Consider the following 24,423-nt stretch of genomic DNA (forward strand, 5'->3'; position numbering starts at 1 on the left):
CTTATCCTCTGGACCACTCTGTCCTCTCCGTCCTCATCCTCCGGACCCCACTGTCATCCTCCTCTGCTGGACCCCTCCATCTTCCTCCGGACTCCTCTGTCCTCATCCTCTGGACCCCTCTGTCCTCTCCTTCCTCATCCTCCGGACCCCTCTGGCCTCTTTCTTCTGACCCCTCTGACCTCTTCCTCCTCATCCTCCGGACTCCTCTGACCTCTTCCTCCTCATCCTCCGAACCCCTCTGGCCTCTTCCTCATCTGGACTCCTCTGTCCTCATCCTCTGGACCCCTCTGACCTCTTCCTCATCCTCCGGACCTCCCTGGCCTCTTCCTCCTCCAGACCCCCCTGTCCTCTTCCATGGAGACTCTTTGTTCCCCCTCCTCTGCATGTCTGGGTCAGCAGAATGCACCTGTCTTGGGCTTATGCTCCATCATTGTGATTACCGCTCTTGTATGTTTGCAGGTGGAGAGTAACATGGATCTAGTGGCTGAGGTGGCCGTGAAGGTGTGTAAGACTCTGCATCTCGCGGAGCCCGATATTTGCCAGCAGGCGGTGCAGCTGTTTAAGCAGGACGTTATTACTGCCTGGGTGATGTCAGTGCTGCGCCCCTCAGAGGTCTGTGGGCTTCTTCTGGGCGAAGAGTGTGGACACTGGGACATTGGGTCAGACTGGAATATTACCCTTCCACCTGTGCCCAAACCTCCGCTGCACCCTCCTGTGCCACCTCCACCAGGGTCCCCTGTCTCCAGAGTGCTGTTTCTCACTGACATACATTGGGACCACAGCTATTCTCCTGGGGCCACCGCTACTTGCAAGGAGCCACTGTGCTGTCGCAACCAGTCATCATCAGATGGTCACAACCCCGCCGGTTACTGGGGGGAGTACAGCACTTGCGACCTTCCTCTGCACACCATTGAGTCTCTTCTCCAACATGTTGCCAGCAATGGCCCGTTCGACCGGGTGTACTGGACAGGTGACATCCCGGCTCACAATGTGTGGGAGCAGACCCGGGCACAGCAGCTGAATGCTCTGCGGACCATTACTGGCCTCATTAGGAAATATCTGGGGCCAGTACCCGTGTACCCAGCTGTGGGCAACCATGAAAGTGCCCCAGTCAACAGCTTCCCACCACCCTCTGTTTATGGAAACCTGTCGTCTCACTGGCTCTATGACGCCATGGCACAGGAATGGGAAGGATGGCTGCCGACGTCTTCGCTGGAGACGCTCAGGTGAGACCATCCACCTTCACTCATCATCCCCCATACATATTGTCCGTACTTATTCCCACACCTTTGCCTCCCACTCTTACAGGACCTCTGGATTTTACACGACGAGGATCGCACCTGGCTTACGTCTGGTGTCACTTAACATGAACTTCTGTGCCACCGAGAACTTCTGGCTTATGGTCAACTACACAGACCCCGCAGGGCAGCTGCAGTGGCTGGTTGGGGTCCTGCAAGAGGCGGAGAACAACCACGAGAAGGTGAGGGCAGTACAGAAATGATAGGTGACACCAAATAGTGCCAGATAGTTCTCCTAGATAGTTCTGTAATCCTGTGCCCATGCAACTGATGAAATCTCACATAATATGGCCACAACAAAGTATTGAAATAACAGTGCCACGTTGTGCCCCCTACATAGTGAAACTACAGATACAGTAGTTGAATCTCCTGGCCAACGGTGAGCTATTACATTGGAAATTGGGCAGATTGGCTCATCACTAGTTGCTATACAGTGCCCACACTAGAGGACCATCAGAACAATGGCATATGGTTCCCATATACGCCCCATCCCCCAGATCAGAAGACAACAGAAAGAGTCGGGAATCAGTGGTTGCTCTTCAGTGAAGCTTCATCCCACAGAACAGATCAAACATTTCTCCTTTTCATTTGAATTCGCTCATTTAAAGATTGATGGCAAATCTCAGAAAGATCGTGACCTAGATAACAAAAGGCTGGAAAAGTAAGTGGGACCAATGGCAAATAGCTGGAGGGTAAATGTTCAACTAAGCCACATGTCAAGATAAGATGAGCATATGAGAGAGGCAGAGTCTCTCTGAAGCAAACATGATCAGAGGTCACCAATCTGGGAACAGCTGCATAGAAAATCTATGGAACAACTTCAGAAAAATATTCCTCACCATAAAAGTACAAAGACTTTGAATATCCTCCATCTAAAGCACATATTATCAGAGATTCTGGAGAAATCCGTGTGCACGAGGGATGAGGCTGACGCTTTATTGGAAGCTTATGATCGCTGGTCCCTCAGATCTCACCGTACTAAATACAGGCATGAATTCCTGCATGGGTTCAGGCACAATCCAGAAATCAATGTGATCACATATCACCGTGTAATCCACAAATGTAAGTGTGAAGAAAGCAGATTGCATCTTAATTTCCCAGACAACCATGTTTTTGCAAACCAAAAGAACTGGCGTTTTATCTGTATATTGCCTTGTGAATTTAACTGTTTGTCTGTTGGGTCAAGGAGACAGACTTACCAACTGATATACTATCTAACATACTGTGTTAGGCCATGTGCACACGTTCAGTATTTTTTGCGTTTTTTTCCCGTTTTTTCGCTATGAAAACGTGATAAAAACGTGAAAAAAACGCTTACATATGCCTCCTATTATTTAAAGTGTATTCCGCATTTCTTGTGCAAATGTTGCTTTTTTTTCCGCGAAAAAATCGCATTGCAGAAAAAAAAGCAACATGTTCATTAAATTTGCGAAATTGCGGGGATTCCGCACATCTAGGAATGCTTTGATCTGCTTACTTTCCGCATGGGGCTGTGCACACCATGCGGGAAGTAAGCAGATTATGTGTGGTTGGTACCCAGGGTGGAGGAGAGGAGACTTTCCTCCACGGACTGGGCACCATATAATTGGTAAAAAAAAAGAATTAAAATAAAAAATAGTGATATACTCACCCTCTGATGGTCCCGGAGTCCTCCCGCCTCTCATCGGAGCATGCTGCCGCTTCCGTTCCTATAGATGGTGTGTGTGAAGGACCTGCGATGACGTCGCCGTCTTGTGATTGGTCGCGTGACCGCTCACGTGACCGCGACGTCATGGAAGGTCCTGCACACACACACCATCTATAGGAATGGACGCCGCTGAGGAGATCGGCTGTTTGCAGGTGAGTATAACAATTTTTTTTATTTTTTTTATTATTTTTAAACATTCTATCTTTTACTATAGATGCGGCATAGGCTGCATCTATAGTAAAAAGTTGGTCACACTTGTCAAACACTATGTTTGACAAGTGTGACCAACCTGTCAGTCAGTTTTCCAAGCGATGCTACAGATCGCTTGGAAAACTTTAGCATTCTGCAAGCTAATTTCGCTTGCAAAATGCTAAAAAAAACGCGAAAAAAACGGGGAAAAAACGCAAAAAAAAAAATGCGGATTTCTTGCATAAAATTTCTGGTTTTCTTCAGGAAATTTCTGCAAGAAATCCTGACGTGTGCACATACCCTAAGGCCATAAAACGCGCTAAAAACGCTTTAAAAACGCATACATTATGCATTCTATCATTTAGAATGCATTCTGCATGTTTTGTGCACATGGATGCGTTTTTTTCTGCGAAAAAAACGCATCGCGGTAAAAAAATGAGCATGTTCATTATTTTTGCGGATTTTCTGCGTTTTTCCCGCAATTCTATGCATTTGGGAAAAAACGCACAAAAACGCGTCAAAATCGCGGTAAAAACGCATGCGGATTTCTGGCAGAAATGTCCGGTTTTTGTCAGGAAAATTTCTGCAAGAAATCCTGACGTGTGCACATACCCTAAGGCCATAAAACGCGCTAAAAACGCTTTAAAAACGCATACATTATGCATTCTATCATTTAGAATGCATTCTGCATGTTTTGTGCACATGGATGCGTTTTTTTCTGCGAAAAAAACGCATCGCGGTAAAAAAATGAGCATGTTCATTACTTTTGCGGATTTTCTGCGTTTTTCCCGCAATTCTATGCATTTGGTAAAAAACGCACAAAAACGTGACAAAAACGCGTCAAAATCGCGGTAAAAACGCATGCGGATTTCTGGCAGAAATGTCCGGTTTTTGTCAGGAAAATTTCTGCAAGAAATCCTGACGTGTGCACATACCCTCAGTCTGTAATAGTGACTCTACATTGGGTGTGTTAAGCTTTGTTTATTGATGTGTGCTGATATGCTAATAGTGCTACTTAATCCCATCACCAGTGTTTATCTTGATGTTGGACTGAAGGACCCTGGGTAATTCTAAAAATAGCTTACATGCCTTGGGTATAAAAACACTCAGAGATCACATCCTGGGAGACTGAAGTAACACAGAGCTACCAGCCAGACATTCTGCAAACCACACTACAGACAGAAGAAAGGACTGCAGCCAATTCATCATGGCACCATCATGAGGGACACTGATCTATGATTCTATAGGAAACAACCTAGGAGTTTTCAGCTCCGGTTGGAAGGACACAGATCTGATCCAGTGACCATCTCTGAACCATGGATATGTTTGGAGAAAGCCAGGTTTGGGACCCACTGGTCGCCTGGTTCCATGGAGATGGTCAGATAAGCCAGGTGGTGACTCTCGTGTCAACTGGCTTTGGACCTTGTATGGACTCTATGGACAGTTCTTGGTCATCTCCCTACGCTTGTCATTACCTCTTCTCTCTGTGTGTATCACAGGTGGAATAGCGACCCTGGGAGCTCTAATATAACATCTACCATTATCCCGGCGAGACAACGGAAGAGTAAGACCCTGACATGTGCACTATGTTGGGGTAATTGCTGAGATCGTTCTGTTTGCTATTGTGTGTTGTGGTTCAATAAAGTATTGCCGCACTGTTTTACCTTAAACCTGTGTTGTCTGTGTAGTGTATTGCCCACCGGGATATAGAGCGGGCGTTCATTGGTATGAGCCCTGGTCCATGCAGTCTTGCTAAAGACAGCCGGGCCAGCGGACGAGAGCACCCACTGACCCCGTTTCTTTACAGTAAGTGACAGCTCTGTCATGTAAATAAGAAGCCAAATGTCACAATACAGAAATGCAGCCATCTTCTCTGGGCCTAAGCTCATTTATTATGATGCCATGTTCTATGAACTCTGGAGAAAAGGGGCCATCCAGATTGTTATCGAGGAGAGGGACCATCCACCTTCTAATGGAAGAGAGGGACCATCCAGCTTGTTATCGAGGATTCAAATGGCAGAGAGGGGTCATCCAGCTTGTTATTGAATAGAGGGACCATCCATCTTCTAATAGAAGAGAGGGACCATCCAGCTTGTTATCGAGTAGAGGGACCATCCATCTTCTAATAGAAGAGAGGGACCACCCAGCTTGTTATCGAGTAGAGGGACCATCCATCTTATATTGGAAGAGAGGAACCATCCAGCTTGTCAGTGAGGAGAGGGACCATCCATCTTCTAAAGGAAGAGAGGAACCATTTTGCTTGTCAACATGGAGACAGAGCATCCAGCTTGTCATTGGGGAAAGGGACCATCCAGCTTGTTATGGGGAGAGGGACCATCCAGCTTGTCATCAGATAGAGGGACCATCCAGCTTGTTTTCGAGGAAAGGGACCATCCAGCTTGTTATTGAGGAGAGGGACCATCCAGCTTGTTATCAGCTCACAGTTAACATCTCTATATGGGGGCATTAGTGCCTATAGCAGGGGCAGCTCACACATGAGAAGCGCCATCAATGCTGACCATTTTACAAAGGTTATAGAACATCTGCTCCATCCAGACATCTATGTGAGAGAAGACCTTGTATATTTCAGAAGGACAATGGTAAAACACATACTACCTCCATACGAGGCTTTCATCCTTCCTTAGCAGAAGATGAGTCCCAGGGGATGAACCCGCCTCCTGCAGTCTGGACCTTTCACCAATAGAAAATATTATGAAACAAAAATCTGAAAGACCTAAAATTGTGGAGCATCGAGAATCTGACATCATACAAGAAGGGGACAATGTTCCTCTCCTAAAACTTCAGCAATTGTCTCTGCACTTTACCAACATTTACAGGCTGGTGTAAGAATAAGACGAGGGGACACGGGGCGATGTCCACCATTGCCGAATCACAATTGTTCTCAGATGTGTTCCATAGCTGTAGAAAAAGCCCCCGGCCGCACATCCAAACCTTATACATTCACCTATTACTGCAGAGGTCTACAGGGCTGAACATGAGGGTCTTAGTCATCATTCTGATCAGACTGAAGCCACTGCCATGTCTGTGAACCTCTCGGCATCAACACCAAGCAGAAGGAGCTGAAACAATCACCTTCAACATGACAACATTTTTTTCTAATGAAATGGAAAAATGTCCAACATTCAACTTTTGATCTGTTCTCTGGTCCGTGTGATGAAATATGGAGAGAAGAGGTTTCCTGATCATCACGTTCTGGTTTTCTGCACATTTTACAGTGGTCACTGGTCAGACATTATTGGACCTGTGGTTGTAATATAATGATGTGCAAACTGATAAACCTTTTTGTATTGGCTTAGTCAGGGGGCTGGAAAGTCGACATGTGCTCAAAATGGAGGAAAGTGAAGGTTCCAAGATCAGTGTACAGTGTCAGCTCTGTGGGTCGGTGTGGCGAGGTCTTATCCTTCTAATCGTTACTCCTAGGTTCACATCATCGGTCACATCCCCCCTGGAATCTGCCTGAAGAGCTGGAGCTGGAATTATTACCGGATTGTGAACAGGTGAGCCCGGCCATCCTCCGATCTGATACCTGGGATTGTGGCGAGATGATCTCCACGTGCTCCTGCGGCAGATGTCACTGGTCCATACCGGGGCAGGTAACGGTATGGACAAGTGTGATGGGCTTACGGCTCCCTGTACCGCCCCTGCTTACATCCTTTGCTGTACATTGTCTTACTGTCACTTTCCTCGTGTCTTATCTCACGTGGTCCTGTGGCTTCCTCTGATCATGACATTTCTGCAGTATTTCTGCCTTCAGAAGATTTGTTTAGTAGTTTTCCCCTTTCTCCTTCCACAGGTACGAGGCCTCCATTGCTGCACAGTTCTTTGGACACACTCACCTGGATGAGTTTGAGATCTTCTACGATGAGGAGACCTTGTCCCGGCCGCTGTCCGTGGCCTTCATTGCACCAAGCGTCACCACCTTCATCAACCTGAACCCAGGTAACCTCCACCCCTGTATTTCTTAGAAAGTGTTTAGGTGTTATGCCCCCTGTGGGTCCGCACCAATAAATAACACGACACATTATTGGGTCACCAGAGGTGTCATGGGTGGACAGGTCTCGGGGTATAATTGCTATAGGTCACATTTTTGTAAGTGGTAACATAGTAACATAGTAACATAGTTAGTAAGGCCGAAAAAAGACATATGTCCATCCAGTTCAGCCTATATTCCATCATAATAAATACCCAGATCTACGTCCTTCTACAGAACCTAATAATTGTATGATACAATATTGTTCTGCTCCAGGAAGACATCCAGGCCTCTCTTGAACCCCTCGACTGAGTTCGCCATCACCACCTCCTCAGGCAAGCAATTCCAGATTCTCACTGCCCTAACAGTAAAGAATCCTCTTCTATGTTGGTGGAAAAACCTTCTCTCCTCCAGACGCAAAGAATGCCCCCTTGTGCCCGTCACCTTCCTTGGTATAAACAGATCCTCAGCGAGATATTTGTATTGTCCCCTTATATACTTATACATGGTTATTAGATCGCCCCTCAGTCGTCTTTTTTCTAGACTAAATAATCCTAATTTCGCTAATCTATCTGGGTATTGTAGTTCTCCCATCCCCTTTATTAATTTTGTTGCCCTCCTTTGTACTCTCTCTAGTTCCATTATATCCTTCCTGAGCACCGGTGCCCAAAACTGGACACAGTACTCCATGTGCGGTCTAACTAGGGATTTGTACAGAGGCAGTATAATGCTCTCATCATGTGTATCCAGACCTCTTTTAATGCACCCCATGATCCTGTTTGCCTTGGCAGCTGCTGCCTGGCACTGGCTGCTCCAGGTAAGTTTATCATTAACTAGGATCCCCAAGTCCTTCTCCCTGTCAGATTTACCCAGTGGTTTCCCGTTCAGTGTGTAATGGTGATATTGATTCCCTCTTCCCATGTGTATAACCTTACATTTATCATTGTTAAACCTCATCTGCCACCTTTCAGCCCAAGTTTCCAACTTATCCAGATCCATCTGTAGCAGAATACTATCTTCTCTTGTATTAACTGCTTTACATAGTTTTGTATCATCTGCAAATATCGATATTTTACTGTGTAAACCTTCTACCAGATCATTAATGAATATGTTGAAGAGAACAGGTCCCAATACTGACCCCTGCGGTACCCCACTGGTCACAGCGACCCAGTTAGAGACTATACCATTTATCACCACCCTCTGCTTTCTATCACTAAGCCAGTTACTAACCCATTTACACACATTTTCCCCCAGACCAAGCATTCTCATTTTGTGTACCAACCTCTTGTGCGGCACGGTATCAAACGCTTTGGAAAAATCGAGATATACCACGTCCAATGACTCACCGTGGTCCAGTCTATAGCTTACCTCTTCATAAAAACTGATTAGATTGGTTTGACAGGAGCGATTTCTCATAAACCCATGCTGATATGGAGTTAAACAGTTATTCTCATTGAGATAATCCAGAATAACATCCCTCAGAAACCTTTCAAATATTTTACCAACAATAGAGGTTAGACTTACTGGCCTATAATTTCCAGGTTCACTTTTAGAGCCCTTTTTGAATATTGGCACCACATTTGCTATGCGCCAGTCCTGCGGAACAGACCCTGTCGCTATAGAGTCACTAAAAATAAGAAATAATGGTTTATCTATTACATTACTTAGTTCTCTTAGTACTCGTGGGTGTATGCCATCCGGACCCGGAGATTTATCTATTTTAATCTTATTTAGCCGGTTTCGCACCTCTTCTTGGGTTAGATTGGTGACCCTTAATATAGGGTTTTCATTGTTTCTTGGGATTTCACCTAGCATTTCATTTTCCACCGTGAATACCGTGGAGAAGAAGGTGTTTAATATGTTAGCTTTTTCCTCGTCATCTACAACCATTCTTTCCTCACTATTTTTTAAGGGGCCTACATTTTCAGTTTTTATTCTTTTACTATTGATATAGTTGAAGAACAGTTTGGGATTAGTTTTACTCTCCTTAGCAATGTGCTTCTCTGTTTCCTTTTTGGCAGCTTTAATTAGTTTTTTAGATAAAGTATTTTTCTCCCTATAGTTTTTTAGAGCTTGAATGGTGCCATCCTGCTTTAGTAGTGCAAATGCTTTCTTTTTACTGTTAATTGCCTGTCTTACTTCTTTGTTTAGCCACATTGGGTTTTTCCTATTTCTAGTCCTTTTATTCCCACAAGGTATAAACCGCTTACACTGCCTATTTAGGATGTTCTTAAACATTTCCCATTTATTATCTGTATTCTCATTTCTGAGGATATTGTCCCAGTCTACCAGATTAAGGGCATCTCTAAGCTGTTCAAACTTTGCCTTCCTAAAGTTCAATGTTTTTGTGACTCCCTGACAAGTCCCCCTAGTGAAAGACAGGTGAAACTGCACAATATTGTGGTCGCTATTTCCTAAATGCCCAACCACCTGCAGATTTGTTATTCTGTCAGGTCTATTAGATAGTATTAGGTCTAAAAGTGCTGCTCCTCTGGTTGGATTCTGCACCAATTGTGAAAGATAATTTTTCTTGGTTATTAGCAGAAACCTGTTGCCTTTATGGGTTTCACAGGTTTCTGTTTCCCAGTTAATATCCGGGTAGTTAAAGTCCCCCATAACCAGGACCTCATTATGGGTTGCAGCTTCATCTATCTGCTTTAGAAGTAGACTTTCCATGCTTTCTGTTATATTTGGGGGTTTGTAACAGACCCCAATGAGAATTTTGTTACCATTTTTCCCTCCATGAATTTCAACCCAAATGGACTCGACATCCTCATTCCCTTCGCTAATATCCTCCCTTAAAGTGGACTTTAGACAAGACTTTACATAGAGACAAACCCCTCCTCCTCTCCGATTTTTACGATCCTTTCTAAACAGACTGTAACCCTGTAAGTTAACTGCCCAGTCATAGCTTTCATCTAACCATGTCTCGGTTATTCCCACTATGTCAAAGTTACCTGTAGATATTTCTGCTTCTAGTTCTTCCATCTTGTTTGTCAGGCTTCTGGCGTTTGCGAGCATGCAGTTTAGAGGATTTTGTTTTGTTCCAATCTCCTCACTGTGGATTGTTTTAGAAATGTTCTTACCTCCCTTCTGAGTATGTTTTCCTGGGTCGTCTTTGTTCGAGTCTAATGTTTTTCTTCCCGTCCCCTCTTCTTCTAGTTTAACGCCCTCCTGATGAGTGTAGCGAGTCTTCTGGCGAATGTGTGTTTCCCAGGTTTGTTGAGGTGTAGTCCATCTCTGGCGAGGAGTCCATCATACCAGTAATTCACACCGTGGTCCAGGAATCCAAATCCTTGTTGTCTGCACCATCGTCTTAGCCAGTTGTTTGCATCAAGGATCCTGTTCCATCTCCTGGTGCCATGCCCGTCTACTGGAAGGATAGAAGAAAAAACTACCTGTGCATCCAGTTCCTTTACTTTCTTCCCCAACTCTTCAAAGTCCTTGCAGATTGTCGGTAGGTCCTTCCTTGCCGTGTCATTGGTGCCAACATGTATCAGAAGAAATGGGTGGACGTCCTTGGAGCTGAAGAGCTTTGGTATCCTATCGGTCACATCCTTGATCATCGCACCTGGAAGGCAGCATACTTCTCTTGCAGTTATGTCCGGTCTGCAGATGGCTGCTTCGGTGCCTCTCAGTAGTGAGTCTCCCACCACCACCACTCTTCGTTGCTTCTTGGCTGTACTTTTTGCTGTCACTTGTTGCTGTGTGCCCTTTTCTTTTTTGCTTGCTGGTATTGCTTCATTCTTAGGTGTGCCATCTTCATCCTCTACAAAGATTTGATATCGGTTCTTCAGTTGTGTGGTTGGTGATTTCTCCATGGTCTTCTTGCTTCTTTTGGTCACATGCTTCCACTCATCTGCTTTTGGAGGTTCTCTGACACTTTTTGCACCTTCTGTGACCAGTAGAGATGCTTCTGTTCTGTCTAGAAAGTCTTCATTCTCTTTGATGAGTTTCAAAGTTGCTATTCTTTCTTCCAGACCCCGCACCTTTTCTTCTAAAAGGGCCACTAGTCTACACTTCTGACAGGTGAAATTGGATTCTTCTTCTGGTCGATCTGTGAACATGTAGCACATGCTGCAGCTCACCATGTAGGTTGTCACATCTGCCATGTTGCTCCTAGATCCTGCTGACTTGCTGTGTGTTTTCCTTCTTGTGTAATCTACTCAGCCAAGCTCTCTTGCAATAATGTCCTACAGGCAAAAATTCGAAGCAGCTGGTCCCGGCTGTACCCAACGATCTTCTAGCTTAGGGAGACTTCGCTTCTCCCAGAAGGCACCTGGAATATGCAAATTAGCCTCCTGAAGCTTGAATCCCTGGTTTGGTGATGCTTTCGAAGCAGCTGGTCCCGGCTGTACCCAACGATCTTCTAGCTTAGGGAGACTTCGCTTCTCCCAGAAGGCACCTGGAATATGCAAATTAGCCTCCTGAAGCTTGAATCCCTGGTGATGGACCAGACAATGTCAGGGTTTGCAGTAAAGACACACAGCCCTGGACTGGAGATGAGTCCTGTGGTCCGGCCGGCTCTCACACCTACTGCTGCTCTAGCAGGTTGTGTTCTTGACGTTATGGTCCATGGGCAACATCGACCTGAGATGAGTGGATCCATTCTAAACAGGTCAAAGTCTAAGGCTATGTGCACACGTGGAGCACAACTTCTGCATCTCTTGGCAGGAGAAACACAACTGTAAAACGCACAGAGAATTGAGGCATAAGATTATTAAGTCAAACATGCTCCACGTGTGAATGAAACTTCAGGTTTCTCATTCACTTTGCTGCCATCAGGATTATCGAGAAAAACTGCAAGGAAAAAATACACCGAATCTGGAACTTGTGCACACAGCCTTAGAATTTCCCAAAATTTGTGGATTCACATGAATTTGAATTTCAGGCGATTCGCTGGATTTTGGGAGATTCTCCACAGCTGGGATGGGGTTATATGTTATTCATTTTTTATTATACCCCCCTTGCCCCCAGCTCCCACCTGTCCAGCCACACAGCCCCTCTCCACACTGCTGCCACGTCTTGACATCTTTTGCTCCTCCACACCGTCATGACGTTACCCCAATGTTGCGGGGTAACGTCATGACATTTCGGAGCATAATTAGCGAAAAGCCAGATACCTGGGCTGACTGAAGACCAGACCGGAGGGGGGCGGCACAGCAGGACAGTTGGGGGCCGGGGAAGTGGGGGGGGGGAATTTACCTTTAACCCCATTGATCGTGCTTTGGGGTTTGGAGAAACCTCTGAGAATAATAAGACACATTTGATCTGATTTATAGCAAATTTGATCGACAACGAATCACACTTTCCATCCACATTTGTGTGGACCCGCCAAACCAGATTTTAGCAGATTCGCTGATCAACATCTTCACCAGTGCAAACCCAATAGGGGAATTTTGGTGGTGAGGTTGCAGGTGAAGGTCATGGATACTTTTCTATTGTTCTTGTCTTTTTGTGTCTTATCTCTCTCTCTTGTCTTTGTGGTGGATCTCATGTGTTATCTTCTTCTCCAGGATTTCGAGTATACCTGGTGGATGGTGAGTACCCTCACAGCTCACACGTGGTATTAGACCACGAGACCTATATACTGAACCTGACTGAGGCCAACAGGAAGCCGAGCGTGACTCCGCAGTGGACGCTCCTGTACAGCGCACTCAACACCTACAACATGAAATCCTCTTATCCTTCTGACTGGGACCAGCTGGTGCAGAGGTTCTTCCAGGATGATCTACTCTTCCAGACTTTCTGGTTTCTCCATCACAAGGGACATGTCAGTGAGGTATGCCAAGAGGCCTGTAAGACGAACCTTCTCTGTGTCTTGCGATCTGGACGATCCAATGATCCTCGGCTCTGTAAAGATCTGGTCTTTAATGGTAAAACGGCCCAGAGAAGGAAATCTCTTTGCTGATCATTGGTCACAAACCCTTTCAAGGAATGCACTGAGCAGTGTCTGCTGACTCGACGTCTACGCCGAGAACCTCACTGATGGAGAAGAACACAAAATGCCAAAAGGAAATTGGTGTTATTAATTTATTGCTAAACATAATAATTTCTGGGTGGAGCAAACCCCGGAAACCATGGCAATGACCGAGAACAACTGGCTATAGTATCTCAGGAGGCTTTCTAGGTATCTCAGGAGACTTCTTATCTCAAGTGGCTTCCTGGGTATGTTTGGAAACTTTGTATGCATCTCTGGAGGCTTTGTGGACAACACTAGGTCTAACCCGTGTGGACAGCCAGAGCTGTGGGTAGACATAGCTACACATTTGCACATTCATAAGGAGTGATTGAGTCTTAGGGTGGTTGGCATCTTGTCATACCCCACGTGTAAAGAACCAGATCCTTAAGGACCCTCACAGTTTACAGGTCACACCCTCATGGGGGAAGCATTACCCTATTCTAAAAAGAATCACAATACTTTACCACCAAAATAGTGAACAGCTAATACCATGCCACCCAATCTGTGACCCAAACCCCAACTTCTCACTTCGTAGCAGATCCTTCATCATGAAGACCACATAACTCATCCTTTTCACCACCTGAAGAGACTCAATGCTCTTCAGCTAACCCCCTGCCCTCACAAACCACAGTCTGCTTACCGCTCTCTACACACTATTCCCACAAGGAAATCAACAATCCCTGGAAACTGAAATCACGTTGGCACCATCTCCAAGACCGCAGCCTGCTGTCAACACCTCCCACCACCAGCAGCAGCTTCTCTTCCTACACCTCACCTTGTCATTGTAGAGTCCTGCTCTCCACCACAGATCCCCACACCCTATTATTATTATTTACTATTATAGTGTCATTTATTCCATGGCGCTTTACATGTGAGGAGGGGTATACATAATAAAAACAAGTACAATAATCTTAAACAAAACAAGTCACGACTACTGGTACAGTAGGAGAGAGGACCCTGCCCGTGAGGACCCTAGTCATGATGTCACAATTGTCAGGACTCCTGGGTATACTGCTGTGGGGAGAGCTGCATGCCGCAGCAAAGGAGCAGAGCAGCGGAGAACTCACTGAGTAGCAAACAGGACCTGAACCATATGACAGGGTAGGAGGTGGTCGAGGGTGACGCCAGATGACTGGGATGCAGGGGAGACAATATACACTGGAGAGTAATTAAACGTGCCGAGATCAAAATTAGGAGATAATGAGGTAATCGAGGGATGAGACAGAGGGTAGTCAGAAAGAGGCCAAAGGTCAGAAAGCCAACAGAGCAAAGCATGCAGAGTAAAGCACGGAGAGCAAAACAAGCCAATGCACACCGAGCACACACTCAAGGGGTCAGACACACAGACTAAACGAAAGTATAACTGACAGGGAATCCTAGTCTGGAGTGTGTATAAATACCCCTCCCAGATCCAAAGAGAGGCCAGCAATATTAACCCTGAGAGAGCAGGACATGAACCATGTCCTATACCATGACAATGATCTTATCATCCAAGATTCCCAATCCTCTCCAACAAGCATTACACCTCTACAGACTGCTACCCTGTCCTCCGCCCTAGCCGACCCTTGCTCCTAATTTATCATCAACTCTCCCTAACACTGATTATTCTCATCATACCATGTACAGTCATTGATCAGCCAGAGGGATCCATGTGAGGACTTCAGGTGGGCGGCAATGAGGTGACAATAATCAATGAATGCAAATATCTAATTTCCCAAAATAATAATAATCGTGGAGATGACTGGACAAGAGAGATAAAATATGACCGATCATGTGACTGCGATCTAAGCGTGACCCAAAGAGTGATCTAAAGACGATTGTCCAGTCGGATCATCAGAAATTCTAGCAATTAAATAAAGACTTTAACAGATTTATGTGTGGTGTGAAAATCTGTTCCTCCAGCGACCATGTGTCACCATAAATTATGTCCCCTCATCTTACATGATTCCCATAACAGCGTTATCCTCAGATCCCCATAACAGTGCGTCATCCATAGATCCCCCATAACAGCGTCATCCACAGATCCCATATAACAGTGCATCATCCACAGATCCCCTATAACAGTGCATCGTCCACAGATCCCCCATAACAGCGTTATCCTCAGATCCCCATAACAGTGCATCATGCACAGAACCCCCATAACAGTGCATCATCCACAGATCCCCATAACAGTGCATCGTCCATAGATCCCCCATAACAGCGTCATCCACAAATTCCCCCATAACAGTGCATCATCCTCAGATCCCCATAACAGTACGTCACCCACAGATCTCTCATAACAGTGTGTCACCCACATATTCCCCATAACAGTGCATCATCCACAGATTCCCCCATAACAGTGTATCATCATCAGATCCCCCATAACAGTACGCCATCCTCAGATCCCCCATAACTGTGCTTCAGAGAGTGAAGGAGCAAATGTGCGGGACGCAGAGAGGGAAGGAGCTCACGTGCGGGACGCAGAGAGGGAAGGAGCTCACGTGCGGGACGCAGAGAGGGAAGGAGCTCACGTGCGGGACGCAGAGAGGGAAGGAGCTCACGTGCGGGACGCAGAGAGGGAAGGAGCTCACGTGCAGGATGCAGAGAGGGAAGGAGCTCACGTGCGGGACGCAGAGAGGGAAGGAGCTCACGTGCGGGACGCAGAGAGGGAAGGAGCTCACGTGCGGGACGCAGAGAGGGAAGGAGCTCACGTGCGGGACGCAGAGAGGGAAGGAGCTCACGTGCGGGACGCAGAGAGGGAAGGAGCTCACGTGCGGGACGCAGAGAGGGAAGGAGCTCGCGTGCGGGACGCAGAGAGGGAAGGAGCTCACGTGCGGGACGCAGAGAGGGAAGGAGCTCACGTGCGGGACGCAGAGAGGGAAGGAGCTCACGTGCGGGACGCAGAGAGGGAAGGAGCTCACGTGCGGGACGCAGAGAGGGAAGGAGCTCACGTGCAGGACGCAGAGAGGGAAAAAGCTCACGTGCTGGATTCAGAGAGGGAAGGAGCTCACGTGCAGGATGCAGAGAGGGAAGGAGCTCACGTGCAGGATGCAGAGAGGGAAGGAGCTCACGTGCAGGACGCAGAGAGGGAAGGAGCTCATGTGCGGGACGCAGAGAGGGAAGGAGCTCACGTGCGGGACGCAGAGAGGGAAGGAGCTCACGTGCGGGACGCAGAGAGGGAAGGAGCTCACGTGCGGGATGCAGAGAGGGAAGGAGCTCACGTGCGGGATGCAGAGAGGGAAGGAGTTCACGTGCGGGATGCAGAGAGGGAAGGAGCTCACGTGCGGGATGCAGAGAGGGAAGGAGCTCACGTGCTGGATTCAGAGAGGGAAAGAGCTCACGTGCAGGATGCAGAGAGGGAAGGAGCTCACGTGCAGGATGCAGAGAGGGAAGGAGCTCACGTGCAGGATGCAGAGAGGGAAGGAGCTCACGTGCAGGACGCAGAGAGGGAAGGAGCTCACGTGCAGGATGGAGAGAGGGAAGGAGCTCACGTGCAGGATGCAGAGAGGGAAGGAGCTCACGTGCGGGATGCAGAGAGGGAAGGAGCTCACGTGCGGGACGCAGAGAGGGAAGGAGCTCACGTGCAGGATGCAGAGAGGGACAGGATGCAGAGAGGGAAGGAGCTCACGTGCAGGATGCAGAGAGGGAAGGAGCTTATGTGCGGGATGCAGAGAGGGTAGGAGCTTATGTGCGGGATGCAGAGAGGGAAGGAGCTCACGTGCAGGACGCAGAGAGGGAAGGAGCTCACGTGCAGGACGCAGAGAGGGAAGGAGCTCACGTGCAGGATGGAGAGAGGGAAGGAGCTCACGTGCTGGATTCAGAGAGGGAAGGAGCTCATGTGCGGGATGCAGAGAGGGACAGGATGCAGAGAGGGAAGGAGCTCACGTGCAGGATGCAGAGAGGGACAGGATGCAGAGAGGGAAGGAGCTCACGTGCAGGATGCAGAGAGGGAAGGAGCTTATGTGCGGGATGCAGAGAGGGTAGGAGCTTATGTGCGGGATGCAGAGAGGGAAGGAGCTCACGTGCAGGACGCAGAGAGGGAAGGAGCTCACGTGCAGGATGGAGAGAGGGAAGGAGCTCACGTGCTGGATTCAGAGAGGGAAGGAGCTCATGTGCGGGATGCAGAGAGGGAAGGAGCTCACGTGCGGGACAGAGAGGGAAGGAGCTCACGTGCGGGATGCAGAGAGGGAAGGAGCTCACGTGCAGGATGGAGAGAGGGAAGGAGCTCACGTGCTGGATTCAGAGAGGGAAGGAGCTCACGTGCGGGATGAAGAGAAGGAAGGAGCTCACGTGCAGGATGGAGAGAGGGAAGGAGCTCATGTGTGGATCGCAGAGAGGGAAGGAGCTCACGTGCAGGATGAAGAGAAGGAAGGAGCTCACGTGCAGGATGAAGAGAGGGAAGGAGCTCACGTGCAGGATGAAGAGAAGGAAGGAGCTCATGTGTGGATCGCAGAGAGGGAAGGAGCTCACGTGCGGGATGCAGAGAGGGAAGGAGCTCACGTGCAGGATGAAGAGAAGGAAGGAGCTCATGTGTGGATCGCAGAGAGGGAAGGAGCTCACGTGCGGGATGCAGAGAGGGAAGGAGCTCACGTGCAGGATGAAGAGAAGGAAGGAGCTCATGTGTGGATCGCAGAGAGGGAAGGAGCTCACGTGCAGGATGAAGAGAGGGAAGGAGCTCACGTGCAGGATGAAGAGAAGGAAGGAGCTCATGTGTGGATCGCAGAGAGGGAAGGAGCTCACGTGCGGGATGCAGAGAGGGAAGGAGCTTATGTGTGGATCGCAGAGAGGGAAGGAGCTTATTAACTTTCTGGGGTGTGACTTCTAAAATGTAAATGAGTTTTTGGGCCAGAAAATTTAGAATTTCCAGTGGTACTTTTGGGAGTCAGAAATGAACAGGGGTTAAAAGGGAATAAACCAAGACCAGATTATCATGAAAAGGTGTAGATGGGTGTCATCATACATGTCCACGGAGCAGAATAAATCACCATCACATCAGAGAGTTAACAGACTGAGAAAAAAAAGGAAAACCAGCAGGCAAGGAAAGACCGTACATTTTATATTTTTCCAGTAAGGTAACAGGTTGTTTGCTTTTTGGCTCATGAAGCTGATACTTTTATTGATACCAATTTAGGGTTTATATACGATGTTTTAATCAATTTTCAGCGCTTTTTTATGTAAAGTGCAAAAAATTACTTTTTTTTTCAATGTCTAGCTTATGGTTTATGTAACGTATCGTAATAGATTTGACTTTTATGGAAATGAGATAACAAATATGTTCATTTTTTTAAATCATTTAATATTTAATTTTAAAGGGGTAAAAGGTGGCTGATTAATTTTTTAGGAAACTCTCTATCTACACGTCAAGGGAACCGCTATGGGGGCATCTTGCATCCCTTCATATGCAAAACATTTCCTGAGGATGTGGAAGAGCCAGATATTCTTGAATCATATAACCTCAAAGATTGATCAAGCTCCGATGGGCATACTGATGACAGAAAAAGGGCCAAAATGACATGGACATTTTGGATGATCATTTCCAGGTTGATCATTAATTGATTCACTCAGGTGTTTTCAGGAACAGTTTATCTGTGAATTCTTTTCTGCGAGACGATCCTCTCATTCCAAATGTGTGAATATCTCAATTGGACAATTCTCTGCATGAGACACATTTGCTCATCACTTTTGGGGATCTAAGGGGTAATGTTTCTTCTTGTGGAGAGTGACATGCCAGACCTGGCATGTCAGAGGAAGGAGACTTATAAGCCATGCATGATCCTCTGGGAAATTAAATATGAAAATTGTCTCCAGAGGAGAAGAAGAGGAATAGAACTCTAGCACCACCTATTGGAAGCAGTAATCCTAAAAGTCAATATCGACTCTTTAACGAGCCTTGCAATATGACTTAGTATAATTATTTGGCTTGACCTAAGTCATGTAGCAAGGCTTGTTAAAGAGCCGATATTTCTTCCAATAGAGTTCTAGTCTTCTGCTTCTCTGAAGAGACAGTTTGCATATTTCATCACTTTTTAAAAGCTGGATATGGGATTTATCCTTTGCTGGAGGATAAAGGAAGGCATATCATAGAGACAGACTTTCAGGAAGACATGAACCCACCAGAAATGGTCAAACCTGTGATCAATAGGTGAGATTTATAATCACTGTCTATTGCTGTGCTCTGTCCATCGTCGTAGTCCGATGAGACATTAGTGGATCGCCCCCCAAGGGCCGTGGTTACCGGGATTTTGCGCCTCAGAAGGGGACAGCTTGAGCGGGGCTGGACCCCTTCTGGTATCCTCTCCTTTGCTCTGATTTACTTCATCCTCGCTGCAATACAGTTCTGCCTTCTGAATGTCTCTGGGAGCTGCAGCTCTGAGGGCATGCACAGCTCCGTGGACCCTCTGTCCTCCTCACACTACTGTCTGGAACCAACTGAGCTGAGCTCAGCCAGCAACTAGCTAACTTTCCCTACAGACTACCAGTTATATATATGTGGGGAGTGACCTAATAAATAGGAGCAGAAGCTCCCCCTGGTGGCCTGGAGTGTGAATGTGTTTCATGTTTGTGATACCTGGATGCAGTTATCCTTTCTTGCCTCCAAACGAAGCATCACTCTCCCCGAGAGGAAAGCTATACCACTGCGACGACCAGGACCCTGGGGCGCTGCACTAGCTTCTAGACGATCGACATTGGCCCACGATACTTATTTCCCTTTCAATTGCCTGTATATGACCAAAAGGGTAATGGAGTGAGTACTTCCAAAAAGTATAATAACCAAACGAAGCGGAAAAGTAGGGAAGCCCAAATAGTAAAATATAGCAATCGTTATTGAACAATTATTTCTTACAGAACAGTAACATTTGTTATAAGGTGGGGGATGGTCCAGGCGCAGCATGAAACCCAACCACAGGACACAGCACAGATCAATGACATGGTGTGCTGAGGCCACCTGGTGGGCGAACAGTGTAATGACAAGGCAGTATTCAGACAGATTTATAACACTGAAGGAATATATCAGGGTAAATATAAGTTGCGATTTGTGGTTACATCTCCATGAACCACTACTATCTTGTATCCCAATGTCAAATGCAGAGAAGGTGAAACGTCAAATGCACAATGTGCAAAAAGAAATGTTTAATCAAGTCCATATTGGTCATTCTAAGGTGCAGAAAAGTATATAAATGTGGATATATGAGATAATAGATAATAAAGTGCAAGTGCAGCAAATAGGAAAGTTAAATCCGCTGTGTATATTGTAGCGGCAGCTGGACAGCTAGAGCATACAGTACATATGTATGTATATATATATATATATATATATATATATATATATATGATAAAGTCCTAAGACGTAAACATGTATATTGGTGTGTCTTCTGGGGTAGGCAAAGGGCCCCCGACGCGCGTTTCACAATCACTTCTTCCTGGGGGCGTAGATGTCTATAGTCGTAGTGCGATCCTTCAGTAAGGGCATCACAGCTGTTCAGCAGGTCAGACAAGAGCTGGAAGCTGCGGTTCCAGCATCCTGCGCCATCGATCCCCTCAACCTCTGATGCATCAGAAGGCGGGAGGGGAGGATGAAACTTGGGGGATTCGTTCCCATGGCAACCGAGCCCAGCCCGCTGAGGCTACAGGAGTGAGGAGGTGAAAGTGTGGCAGTGAGGGGCGAGAAAGGTGAATGTGTGCGGTATGTTGTGGAGACGCGAGGTGCACAAATGCCAATGACAGCAATAAGTGTGTGCAGATAATTACTCACACTTTTCACTGACGAGGGGCAGTACCCCCGAAACAGAGTGTCTGCAAATTGAGTTTCTGGTTTTGGCTTTCATCCTGAGTCATGTGACCCGGCTCGTTAAAGGGTTGACATTGTCTTTTGGATTGCTACTTCCTATAGGTGGCGCTAGAGACAATTTAGATAATTGCACACACAGACAAGTGGATTTGGAACTATAAAATATTGAGGATAGGATAAAAACACAAATAAATCCAAACTATATGTATAATAGCAGCATTCACTGAGATGTAAGCACTGAGGATTCAAACCACAGCTCATATTTACCCTGATCTATCTATATAATCGTCTAACGTCCACTTCCGTCTGTTTGTCTGTCCCGGAAATCCCGTGTCACTGATTGGTCGCGGCCGGCAGAGACAGGCAGAATCCTGTGTATTCATTGCATTATTCTGAAATCTTCATAAATAAACTACATATATTCTAGAATACCCGATGCGTCTAGTATATTCTATTACTTCATTGTCACATCAGTCTGAACACCACCTTGTCATTACATTGTGTGCCCACCAGGTGGCCTCAGCACACCATATCATTGATCTGTGCGGTGTCCTGCAGTCACTGGATGCAGCAGCAGCAAACATTGGCTGATTGTCTAATGTGACTGCGGTTGGGTTTAGAGATGAGCGAATATTTCAGTGTTCGGTCCGGATTATGATCACCAATTTTGCAGTATTCACCTATTTATTTGTCACATATTCACTGAACATACCCAAACGCCGTTGGAGTCAATGGGAGGCAAAATCAAGCGCATGCACAACACCTTATAAAGGCCCAAAAGCTGCCAAAACACAACAAATGAAGGATAGACACCAGGAAAGTGGCCTCAATTCACCCACAGTACAAACTGTAGCATGGCAGTGCAGCAATCAGCCAGGCATGAGGTATCGGGGTCCGGGACAGCATTTACAGCTTTCCAATGAGCGTCACAGTAAAACGAGGTGGGTGAGGGATCGGTGTAGACCTCCTGTGCTGGGCGCCCTGATACCACATGCAACAGCTCATCCTGCTTCCATCCTGAGCCACACTCAGGTGGCATAAATAGTTTTATAGACTACTATTGTCAGAAAAATCTCAGGATAGTAACACGGATAGTTGAATCCAAGGAAGTGGAGGCCTGACGTCTCTGAGGCCTGCACACATGAAGGAGTCCCAACCAGGAGTGTTCACCTTTCCAAAAATTACTGGCAGACACCAAAGTGGCATCAATTTCACCAGAGTAGAAATAGTAGAATGGGGACGGACAGGACTTCCACTACAGTAGATGTAGACTGTAACAGGCAAGGTGGTGTCACCACTGTGCCGTAGCCCTCGGAAAGCCAGGAGGGGTGTAACTAGGTGACCTACCAAATCCCAACTTGAGTAAGTGGCAGGCGAAAACTGCGACCCAAGGAGGTGACACAGATGAAGGACCTCTGCACCCTTCTGCACGTTTTTGAAATGGCTACTAAGACAGTTAGCGCTGACATTGCCGTCTTCAGCATCACTATTACTGTCATCTACATGCTGCAGGAGGAGGTGGTGGTGTTCCTGGTGGAAGATTAGGAAGCAGAGGAGGATGCGGAAGGGCTAACAACATCTCTAAGTTCAGGTCTGTCGTCTCACAGACGTTTGCCATGGGAGGAATAAATAGAGAAGAATGAGAAGAAGGACGAGAAGGAAGAGGTGTTATAGCAGGATCCATTTTATCTTGCTTGCCTCCATTTTGTGTAAGTGTTACTAAAGTTGAGAGAAACAAGTTGTTATTCACTATTCTTCATGCAGCTGTTATTGCTGATTGTAGCAGGGCATGAGGGATGAAATGTCCTTGGTAGATAACGAATAAAGTTCTGTGCAAAAATATGATTGCAAAACCACAGGGAGACAAATGGTAAACTCTCCGACGCTTAGCCCATATATGGTGAATCTGCTTCCGACATAAGTATGGATAAAAAGTGTGTGTAAGCTCAATAAACTAGAGATACCTCAGATACATACCTGGGGTACTGTGTCTTGTCTATCCGGCGCCATGACATCATCTCTAAGGTGGACTCAGAGAGTAGGTCGAGACCTGCGACAACAATTCTGGCGCCCGAACAGGGACCTGAGTGCTTCATCTGAGACCCGGCCGACTCCAGTAATGGACCAGGGGACTTCCCGGGACTAGTGGCATCACACAGCGCTGGGGTGAGAATCCTGATTATATTCTGCCTACGTCATTCCACTTGTGGACGGGTTCTCCCCTTCTTCTAGTCGACCAGGATCAGGTAAAATTACGGGTTTGCCTGGCTCAGGTACCCTTGAACCCAGATATTGACCCTCATTGTGTGGTTACTGATGACTCCACTGTTAGACTAAAATGATTGACCCCATTATCTTTGTGTGGTGCGCTTGTGGAGTGTTTGTTGTTTGTCTGTTCATATACCTGTGTTATCAATCTTGGAAGGAAGCTAATACAGTAACCTGTGAGCACAGTAAACCTATAGTTTAGGACTAACACAGGAGGACATAGCCGACTCTAGGTGAGGAGGAAAGGTCCGTCTGATAGTCCTATCCGTGCAGGCTGAAAACTAACGCAGGAGGACATAGCCGACTCTAGGTGAGGAGGAAAGGTTCGTCTGATAGTTTTCAGCCTGCACGTATAGGACTAACACAGGAGGACATAGCCTACTCTAGGTGAGGAGGAAAGGTTCGTCTGATAGTTTTCAGCCTGCACGTATACTAGCAATAGAATGGGGAACCAAGAGAGTACAGGGTTCCATATTGCTAGAGAATTAGTCCAGAGGAAAGAAGGGAAGGAATCCCAGAAGCAGGTTAATGTGCTCTTGAAGGCAGGAGGCTTCCACCCCTCAGGGGAATTAGATTCAGGTAAATGGCATGACTTCATGAAAACCCACACAGGGTGGCTTAAAGATAGACAAGCTAGAAGGTGGGCTGATGCTTCCCGACACTATGAAGAGCAGGGAGTGGAAAAATTCACCCGAGGTAATAATCTTGTATACCGATGTCTAGATGGGAACTGTAAAGCCGCTATTGTTCCCAGCTTACCTATATGTGCTCCACCCCCACCAGTGCCCCCCAGTTATGTCTCCACAGAAAACCAGACAGGACCAGAACAATGGATCTGCCCACATTGTGGTCAACAGAACCCACCAACCGCTGATTACTGTGTAAGTTGCGGCAGTTCCCGGCCAAGCAGTTCCCACACGTTGTGTCCAAGTATTCCGAAACTGTTTCCCATGAAACAGACAGTAGTCTCAAGTGGTACACGATCCAAAGTGGAGGACGGCGCAGCTGACAGTGGACCTCCAACTTACCATGTTGCTAGTAGGTATCAGCCATGGTGTCCCACAGAACAGATGTCTTTGACTGCACAGCTGCCAGACATGAACCAACGACCTATGTCTTTTGCCAGACAGTGTGGGGTGATACAGCACACTTACCAGGCAACCAGACAGGACATGCAACAGTTAGTGCGTTCAGCCCTGGGGGAAGCACCTTCCACCCGACTGACAGCTGAGACATTTAAAATGTACCCAGGGGGAAATG

The 24,423-nt window shown here is 46.8% G+C and overlaps 1 protein-coding gene across 1 annotated transcript; it reads left to right on the top strand.

Moving 5' to 3' along the window:
• The first annotated feature begins 216 nt into the window (after positions 1-216).
• On the top strand, positions 217-14,997 carry SMPD1 (sphingomyelin phosphodiesterase 1). Its single transcript, XM_069759607.1, has 5 exons — positions 217-1,226; positions 1,309-1,480; positions 6,616-6,692; positions 6,989-7,134; positions 12,682-14,997. Exons 1-5 carry the CDS (start codon positions 355-357, stop codon positions 13,074-13,076), a joined length of 1,662 nt encoding a protein of 553 aa, XP_069615708.1. The 5' UTR covers positions 217-354; the 3' UTR covers positions 13,077-14,997.
• The last annotated feature ends 9,426 nt before the right edge of the window (positions 14,998-24,423 follow it).

This window comes from Ranitomeya imitator, chromosome 3 (assembly GCF_032444005.1).
Source record: "Ranitomeya imitator isolate aRanImi1 chromosome 3, aRanImi1.pri, whole genome shotgun sequence".
Taxonomy (NCBI): Eukaryota; Metazoa; Chordata; class Amphibia; order Anura; family Dendrobatidae; genus Ranitomeya; species Ranitomeya imitator.